Below are 10,273 nucleotides of genomic sequence, written 5' to 3' on the forward strand. Positions count from 1 at the left end.
GGAATCACAAGAATTAATTGCTATGTTCCAAAAAATAAAATTCAGCACTGTAAAATTTATTTTTATAATTCCAAAGATATTTGTAAAATAACTTCGCCTGCTTCTTCTTTTTCAAATTATTTATTTTGCATGCGTGTGTGTGTAATTCGAGCCACTAGTTGCCTATGTATATGTAATCATTTCGTGACATTTTGCGATATTGTCAATACATTTCGATGAAATAAACGCGAAAAATTCCAAAATGGATGTTTTTTTCCTTCAAAATATATTGTCAACACTATCATTTTTCAACGCGAAACAATGATTGAGTGGAACTTTTTTCGCACCAACAAACAGAGTACCGGCCTTAAAATTGTAAAAGGTATATTGGTGAGCAATTTTTGACTTTCCAAATGGAATAAAGTGATTGTTTTTCAGATATTTTACAGACACGTTGCCTCCATAAGAGAATAAAAACACTGGCTGATAGACGCTGCAACATGTAACTTGCCACTTGTAATTCAACATCATTCTATTATTAATGAAAAAATTATTTTAAATGTGTTGTGATAGTGGTATAAATGTTATGTTTATAAGAATTTATAAATGTTTAATCAAATTAATAAACATCTAAACAATCGTGTTTTACTTGAACACAATGATTCTTTTACAACTACCTTAATAATCAATTTTTCTGATTGTTTGAAGGGGCTCTTATTGGCGTCGTTCTAAATTTATTAAAAAAAGGCACCTAATAATTGCACTCATGCGATAGTGCAATTTGTAGTAACTTGGCGTGGAACAACTTCACAGTTTCGTTCTCTCTGGTAGTATCAGAGAGTATTAAGAAAACAAGAGGACGAAAATTTCTCTTCTACACTGGTAGAAAAGTGGCGATACGTTTAGTATTGATAGACTGGTTCACGTTAACTACACCCAAAGAAATTTGTTAGTAGGGACAGCAGAAAAGTCTGCTAAAACAGCAGAAAGTCTGCTGAAAAAGGGACAGCAGTCACTGTTTGCTGAAATAGAAATATAATTACACTAAAACATGTTTTATTTTGGCTAAAACAAATAAAAATGTCATCTTAGGAGCTACCCTAACATAATTAAAACAATATTTTATGAACATCTATAGTATTTGACCAAAAATCTGAATATTTATCGAATTGAGACATAACAGCAAACAAAATGTTTGCTGATCGTATTTAGGAGCTTGTAAGTATATTACAGTGCAAAAATATACCAAAAACTACTTTTAGTTTTTAAATATGCTTTGGGGAAAAATTTATAACCTAAAAATTTTATAAATTGTTGTTCATTAGGCCCTGAAGTACAAAAATATAACAGCAGACGTCGACTGCTGTTTTTAGCAGACTTTTTTTCTATGAGTGTATTAATTTTAATACCAATTTATATTAAATGATTTACATCCGGTATTATTATGGTATTAACTTTCACATCCCCGTAACATATGATATGTCGCCGTTGATAAAAACTAATTGGTCGCCTTTGTAGTTTATTTTCTGCACATAAAGCAACTAGGCTAGTAAATTACAACATTCCTGGGAAATCAAGGTAAACGTAAATTTGTGAACATAACGAAGCATCTGTAAGTATAATATGTTTTAGCATTATTAATGTTTGCTAATTCAGAATCCTTCTCTCACTAGATGCGTGCGAGACATACATAAGCTTCCCAAATCTCACCACAGACAACTTTACTGCATGCTTCAGTGCCTGCGATGGGACATAGAATTTAGAGAATAACTTTGCATGAAAAACTGATGAGGAAGGAAAAAGTCTTTGTGTGTTTTATTAAAATAAATTGAATGAATTAACTCCGGATTTGTATTAAACTCATTACCGTTTTGGTATTATATGGTAATACCGCACTGTTTATACCTCAATACTTTTATGGTATAAATATTAATACCGCTTAAGTATTATTTTTAATACCATATTGGTATTTTCATAATACCGTATGATACTTTCATGCTTTGCGTACCGCCTGCACCGTTCGGTATTGATATTGTACCATACGGGGTTGGCTAACTATCAATAACGTACGGTATTGATCTGAGCCCGCATGGTAATAATTTTTCTATGGGGTGTACAAAAATAAAATAAATGTCAACCGTATAGATGTCGCAAAATGTCTGCAGCTTTTGTATATATTTATAAGAATTTATAAATGTTTAGTAAAATTAATAAACATCTACACAATCGTGTTTTACTTCACCACAATGATTCTTATACATCTACCTTAAAATTCACTTTTTTGATAGTTTGCAGCGGCTCTTATTGGCGTCGTTCTAAATTGATCTAAAAATGCACCTATTAATTGCACTGATGAGAAACTTTTTTGTAGTAACTTGGCGTGGTACAACTTCTCAATAGTACTTTACTTTTTGACAGGTTGCCGGAAATGTTCGGAAGAACATACGCTGTAGTCTGCAGTAGGAGCGACTCATCCAAGGGGGTACCAATGCAAAGTGAACAATGTTCTCTCGACGTGATCGAAACACTTTGATTCACACCAGAAATTGTTGCCGGATTCGACAAGTCGGTTCCTTCCGTAATGAAGGAGGATTCCGAAGCTGGATCTATTAAAGCCCTAGCGGGATACGTCATACCCTGGTGACGATATTCACCATTGCAGTGAAAAATCTTTATTTGGAAAATATTATAAAATTTTTTCCAGTGTACTGTTTGTACCAAAAGATTTTTGCGATTGTATCGTGAATACACAAAATATTTTCAGTGTATCGTAGAATACCACGAATGAATTATCGTGTGATGAATTATCGAAAATTTTAAAAATTTCTTGATACTCTCTCGTAATATCAAGAAATTTTTAAAATTTTCGATAATTCATCACACGATAATTCATTCGTTCATTCTCTCAGTGTATATATTATTCAAAATTTCTCCTAATGTACGTAGATACACAAATTTTGTGCAAGTGTATCGTGACTATCACTTGGCAAATGGAAAAATTAAAAAAAATAATAAAAGTCGTGAACTTTAAACTTCAAAATGTCAACTTGAACGATTGTAGGCGCGCGGACTGTAAGATGCACACTACGAAACGGTAGGGACCAACAACAACAATAATATAAAAATCCAATAAGCCTCGTCGAAACTCAAATATATCAATATTAAAATAATATAGTATTTTAGATTGCGACAACCAATGCAAAGTTGATCCAACATACTACCATGCAGTTACAATTGCTAAATGTTAGTTGTGCTGACAGATATCATTGATAGTTGATGGAACCACCTGCTTTCGGTTGGCAAATAATTCGGTTGAGGCAACAAATTTGTTTTCTGGGTGTACGTGTGCATAGACCAATTAAGATATAGACATCTCAAGTGAATTCACAGCGCTGTAGTAAAAAAATTATTGAGCTAAACCGTTTAAGGAAAAGTCTAACACGAACTAACACATACATTTCGAATGAAACACTCATTAAAAGGAGAACTGAACTGTAATTATTCTCTCTTCGCGTTCTAATTTGTTAAAAAAATATTGAGCTAAACCAAATATCAGAAGCGGGAAAAGCTTGCCAAATGAACGGCGATGCCACATTGAATTTTATGGAAAATAATTTTTAAAATGTATGGGCCTTGTTCTAGAAATTGAAATAATTGAGATCTGGTAATACCAGCATTTGACAGTAACGTAAGCCATGCGAATGACCGAAAGGAAGTTAGAGAAACCCAAATTTAAACGAAAGTGAGTGTCTACCGTTCGTTCGCAATTGCTTTCGCTCGGATATCAGAAATAGGCTGTAAAAGTCCTGGATAGTATTTTGCAGAGAATATCTGAATTGTATTCAATGCACAAAAGTCTGGGACGGGTCAACTCGTATGTCATTGAGCTTAACATGGAATCGGGCAGCACTCAGTGATAAGAGAGAAGTTCACCACTGTGGTATCACAATGGACTGAATAGTCTAAGTGAGCTTGATAAATCGGGCTGCTACATAACCTAACCTAACCTAACTCGTATGGCGATACATATGTGTGATGTCGCAATTGTACACGAATTTGTACACCCTCAACCTCAAAACTAAGAGAAACAAGTCTGATTGTTGAGTCGGACCGGCGTGTAGAAATGTCTTTCGAGGCAGTGAAACCACTCAGCGTCTAGTAGTCTTTGTGTTGGCGTTTGTCACATGAGATGAGGCAGATAACAAACCTCTGTATGTGTAGGCGTAACCTAATCCGGCCTCAGTCGTCATAAAACGTCTTAATGAGTGGTTTTCGCAAGAGGGGAGCCTCATTTGGAAGAAATTGTCTCAGGCAATCCGTCCTTGATTTCCGATTTGTCCGGAGAAACAAGTTTTGAGAGGAAGATTATCTTCACTCAGAATTCCGTCTGGTTGTCTTTCCGCTAAATTATCTGAATCAGATAAGAGAGGGCGACGGGGAACTCTTCTAGTTCCCCAAGAGCGGAGAAGTGTCTCGTCAAGACTATTTTCCTCGGGGAGGTCCGTAGTAGTCGTGTAGACTGAAATATTCGAAGAAGGGTAGGACCCGTGACAAACCATCCGAAGACTGTTTTGCGCTAGTAGCGATCTCAAAATATTCGTTAGCGTACCTTGCAATAAAACCTTCGGATAAAGATCCGCGCCCAACAGCAGTTCAGCGGGACGACAAACAAATAAATTGGGGTCAGCCAAACGTAGATTTGACATACTAGACACAATGTCACGATCTAGAGAAAAAGATGGCAGGTTGCCGGAAATATTCGGAAGAACATACGCCGTAGTCGACGTGACTTTGATTCACACCAGAAATTGTTGCCGAAGACGAAGACGCACTTAGTCCAAATCGGTTCCGCAATCCTTCCGTAATGAAGGAGGATTCCGAAGCTGAATCTATTAATGCGCTTTACATACTATCAGTTATTCCGGACGACAGTGCTCGTGTCGAACATATCCCATACATTGTGCACATTATAAGTTAAGTCCGAAGGCATAATCGATACTGCTGAATGTTTATGGGATCGATAACACATTTACCGATTATTTAGTCATCGCCGACCAGTCGTATCGATCCGACACACTATAAGATTCTTTACAAACACCGACATTCCGTCCGGAATAACTGATAGTCTGTAAAGCGCATAAGGCCCTAGCAGGATACTTCATACCCTGGTGAACGATATTCACCATTGAGAAGTGGGGAATGCCTGTCTACTCGACGTCCCTGAAACAATGCCAATCGACGTAGAAGGCCGATCGACATCCAATGATGCTACTTCGGTATTTCGTGCAACCGGTGCTGAAACGACAAGAGTAGTCCTAGGGCTAGTCGATGTTTCCCTGTGTAGAAGATACCAGAAGTCTTTGAAATTTAGTGCACGTCCTGACGTGATGCTGTCGTCGAAAGAGAACGCATAATCTGTCAGGAGAGGATCGGGAGGAACAAGGCGTACTTGTTGGGAAACGAGTTGTTCTCGCATTCGTGAAATGTGAGCGAATTCTTTTGTTGGCCGGAGACCTGGCGTCAATGCCGCGGATATCGCGAAGACATGCCAATGTCTGGATTCTTTCAGTGAGAAAGAAGTCCAAATCTGACCAAGAGGACAACGCAGACTTGTCCTTAATACTATGTTTCCAAAGTGTGACAGTACATTTCGGCAATCTTTGAAGACATAAAAAGACGAGGATGAGATCCCAATCGTCAGTGGCTACATCGTAGATGGACATTATCAAAATTCATGTGAATATGCCTCGTTGTAACTTCTTCAGTCCTGAACTGGTCTCAGACTCCAAGGCTGGTAAAGCAAATAATAATTTGAGTTGGTGTTTCACCAATAGGCGGGTATTATCATAAGTACCCCTTAGTGCTTTCCACTCAAGAGCAAAATTAGCATCAGACATAAAGTTGGCCAAGAATTCACACTTTCTGTCGTCCTCACTATTACCCCATTAGGTTGATTTGGCGTTGACATCCCCCGCAAAAATTATGGGATTACAAATGTTCGTCGTCGCTTTTATCAGATATTCAACGGAAGACCGAAAATCCGCAAAGCACATATCAGGTGAAAAGTCTACCAGTATGAAAGTGATGTTCTTCTTGAGATTCAGTGTCGATAATGCAATTGCCTCACCTATGCAGTCGAGGTCCATGATCGAGAAGCGGATGCACCGCTTGATGAAGGCGTCGACACCAACCCTGATGAAGGCGCCATCAACCCTATTTCTCCCTGTGAAGCTGTATTCAGATATGCTAGAACTTGAATTATCGCGAAGCCAAGTTTCGCTTAATAAGACAATATCAATTCCATGACGATTCATATACATCTCCAAAACATCCTTATTATTAGCATTATTTACACTTTGTATATTAAATTGTAATATCTTCATATTATAACGTAACATTTTTTTTCGCCAAGCTTGAAACTACGGTCTGGATGTGTCCCCAGGACCTATATTATTGTTATTCATCGCCATTATATCCAAATCAATAAATTCCTCATTAATACTCTGGCGAATTTCGCCCAAAAACTTCTTTTGCTCAGTCTTCAAAGATTCTGCTACCATATACTGTGTTACCTCTTGTGATAACACGGTTAGCACTTTCTTATACTCCGTAACTTTGTTTTCATTGGCGGCAATCAGCGTCGACCCATTGGCAGACACGAAACTTTCTTCCGAAAGTACTGTCCTTTGTTCCTCTACTGTTGGCGCAAATAAAAAGAGGGTAGCGAATTTAAAGTCGACAGAATTTATTTCTATTGGAAAAAATAGTTACATAAGTATAAAAAATATTTAGAATGCAAAATTAAGCCTTACTGCAGTTTTTTACTCCTCTCAGTTCAAGCGCCAAATAATTACTCCATTCTTTTTATGCAAGTCAGCTTATATGAATTAGTGTGAGGCAAGAACAAGAGAGAATGAAGAACTGCGGTAAGGAGACAATGATTATCGAACAACGGAGATGCGGATGAGTGATCGATAAATTGTAATAGGGCTTTTCATCACATCCCCTCCTCCGTGGAGCGCTCCGCTTCACCATCAACCAGATCCAGAATCGCTAACTTGGAGACCGGACGCTGAAGTAACCCACTCGCCGTTTTGACATCCGCCCGTCTTGCCACGCCATCAGCACCTGTATAAACCTTTGCCACTATGCCACGACACCATCGACTCCTTTGTAAGCTTGGGTCACACACAAACACAACGTCGTTTTGCTTAATAGGTGTAGCCCTTTCGCACCACTTCACCCTTCTAGTAAGTGTAGGTAGGTACTCTAACACCCAACGCTTCCAGAAGCGATCACGAAGAGATTTCAAAATCCGCCATTGCTTTCGAAGAGCAAACAACTTTTCATCTGGTTCATCGATCGTTGGAGTTTGTGCCACATTGCCATAGCCTATTAAAAAATGATTTGGTGTCAAAGGCTCTTCACTGTCGACGACCACAGGCAAATGTGTGAGAGGGCGAGAGTTAATGATGTTCTGCGCTTCAATCAATAACGAGTGCAGGATGTGTTCTTTTGGTGAAGTTTCTTTTAAGGTGATTCGTAGCACTTTCTTCACGCATTGAACCATGCGCTCCCACACACCACCTTCTGAAGGATTTATAGGGCAGTTAAAAAGCCACTGAATGCCTTTCGCCGATAGCTCATCCTGTATCCGACCAACCTCAAACACGTCGCCAAACCGCTTTGCCTCCTCATTTGCCCCTACAAAATTCTTTCCGTTGTCTGACCGCATTATATGAGGTACACCGCGCCGATTTATGAAATTTTTCAAAGCTATTATAAACGAGTCTGTTGATAAATCATGAGCCAACTCGAGATGTATGGCACGAACGGACAAACACGTAAAAAGAGCGACTCACCGTTTTTCTGTTCTTCGCCCAATTGTCACTGTGAGCGGGCCGAAATAGTCAACGCCGGTATTTTGAAATGGCCTATCACAAGGCACTAATCTGTCTTTTGGGAGCTGACCCATCAGTGGCGCGTTAGGCTCAGCCTTCAATAGTCGGCACAACATACATCTCGAAACAACGGCTCTAAGCACACGACGAATATGAGGCACCCAATATTTTTACGATCTCACAAATTGTGGCCTCTTGGTTTTGGTGTTTCATGTTGCAATGAAAGAAACGAACAACCAATGTAGTATAGAAGTGCTTTTGAGGCAAAATAATGGGACGCTTTGCACTATATGGTAAATAGCTTGCACCATCAATACGGCCATATACACGCAGCAACCCATCATCGTCCACATAAGGTGTCAATTGTTTTAAACTGCTGTCTTTTGGCAATGTGTGATGGACTAGTTTTGTGGAATTAGCGGTGGCACTCTCGGCTTTTTGTTGCGGCTATAGCTCGCCGGAAACTGGGGGTTCATTCCGCTATAATCCATACATTTGAATTTGAAGTGCCTGGTGTTATAAGATTTTTAAATGATTTGATTTGGAACATAACAATGGACAGTTACATTTTTGAATTTGAATATATAAAGGAAACGGACGGACGGACATCCTTCAGCTGACCAAACCAATGTTCCAACAAGAGTATTGTTTCTCGAACCAGGTGTAAGTGGTCCGATGGGCTACCCCCCCCTTAACATGATCCTTAGATTGACCATCCTTGAGTTTCCTTTTTAGCCCTTTTTTGCAACTTCTTAAAGAAACTGCCAAAAATATGCTACACAAAATTTCCTTTCACATCAGCTACATCCTCGACCCTTAGACAAAAACTCAACACATGATAGAATCAAATATTCTTTCAAACTTCAACATATATTGATTTAAATTCCATATTGAAAAATTAATTTGTAAGTAAATTTCTAGTAATAAATAAAGGTAGCATAATATCATATAAATATAAATAATAATTTAAACTACAAAGAAAATAATAACAAAATCCAATCTTTGTTATGTCATAAATTTCAATATTTGCTCATTCCTTTTTTTTACAGATCCGGTACCTTGAATATTTTTTTTTACGATTTAGATGTGGTTATTATTCCCTTTTTACAAAACCATTAATTCATTTTGTTTGAGAATCGTTTTTTTTCTGTCACTTCAACATAACATCAAAATTTCCTTTTCATTTAATTTTTTTTTAATAATGACATTTTTTGTTCATCTTATTAATTTTGTTTTGTTGTTTTTTTTACATACATTTTATTTTAATAATTAATTTACAAAAAAAAAAATTGAAGTCATACGCATTTCACGATTGCGTAACAGGCTGACACGTGTCTTTTCATGAAAATTATATATATATATTACTTTCTTCAATCTTCTTAATTCTTTAACATTTTTACTACCTTTAAGAAGGTTTTTTTTATATTCAGATGATTATTCTGCCACTATGCCTACTATGTTACTTTATACTCTCTGCAACATGTTCCTTAATTTTATGTACTCACTCAACATTTGCTATTATGTTCAAATCTGAATTCCTCGGGATACTTTGTTGCCTGAGCGTTTGGATGATTGATGCCAGTGGCCAACAGGTGGGTCTGCCTATCTAATTGAGACGGCTAGATGGTTCAGAGTATTCTTCTACCAAATCGCTGCTTTGCTGCCAACACAATATCCCGAGGTTCAAATTAAAAAAAAAAAACACAAAAACAGTATTGATATGAAACGCAGTTTCTAGTACTATGAAGAATAGCCAATCGTGATGAAAGCAAATTAAAATGTTTTATAAGGGACAAAGTTTACAATGTAACTGTGAAACAGCAATCTTATCACTTCGACTTCAACAGCAATAATGAACAATAGCAGTGGCCAACAGGTGGATCTGCCTATCTAATTGTAACTGCTAGATGCTCCGGAGTATTCTTCTATCAAAACGCCGCTTTGTTGCCAACACAAGATCCTAAACGGGTTATTGTCGAAATACCACAAAATAAAACCAGGAATTATTTCATTGTTTCATAATGTGATAGAAATCATGCTTCTAACTTCTTACCCGAGGTTCAAATTAACAAAAAAACACAAAAAAACAGTATCAATATGAAACACAGTTTCTGGTACTATCAAGAATAGGCAACCTAAACATTAAAACGTAGTGAAATTGAAGTTTAACATTAACATTTATAACGCGGTTTCAAACTTTGTAATAGTTACCGTGATTAGTTACCAAATTAAAATATAGTACAAGGAACAAAGTTTACAACACAACTGTGAAACAGCTATCTTATCACTTCGACTTCAACATCAATAATGATCAATAGCAGTTAACCATGGGGTTCATACACCACCATGTTGTTGCCCTCATCTCACGACTTTGAGAAAGGTTAAACCCTATC

At 37.4% G+C, this 10,273-nt stretch overlaps 1 protein-coding gene and 1 long non-coding RNA gene across 2 annotated transcripts; one reads left to right on the forward strand and one right to left on the reverse strand.

Moving 5' to 3' along the window:
• The first annotated feature begins 1,510 nt into the window (after window positions 1-1,510).
• On the forward strand, window positions 1,511-1,838 carry LOC142233101 (uncharacterized). The gene is made up of 2 exons (XR_012721316.1): window positions 1,511-1,591; window positions 1,653-1,838. It is a non-coding gene; the product is annotated as an uncharacterized LOC142233101 (long non-coding RNA).
• Window positions 1,839-6,398: 4,560 nt separating this feature from the next.
• LOC142235463 (uncharacterized) lies at window positions 6,399-7,714 on the reverse strand. Its single transcript, XM_075306719.1, has 2 exons — window positions 7,066-7,714; window positions 6,399-6,676 (listed from the first exon to the last, which is right to left on the reverse strand). Exons 1-2 carry the CDS (start codon window positions 7,712-7,714, stop codon window positions 6,399-6,401), a joined length of 927 nt encoding a protein of 308 aa, XP_075162834.1.
• Between the last annotated feature and the right edge of the window lie 2,559 nt (window positions 7,715-10,273).

This window comes from Haematobia irritans, chromosome 4, assembly GCF_050003625.1.
Source record: "Haematobia irritans isolate KBUSLIRL chromosome 4, ASM5000362v1, whole genome shotgun sequence".
Lineage (NCBI taxonomy): Eukaryota > Metazoa > Arthropoda > Insecta > Diptera > Muscidae > Haematobia > Haematobia irritans.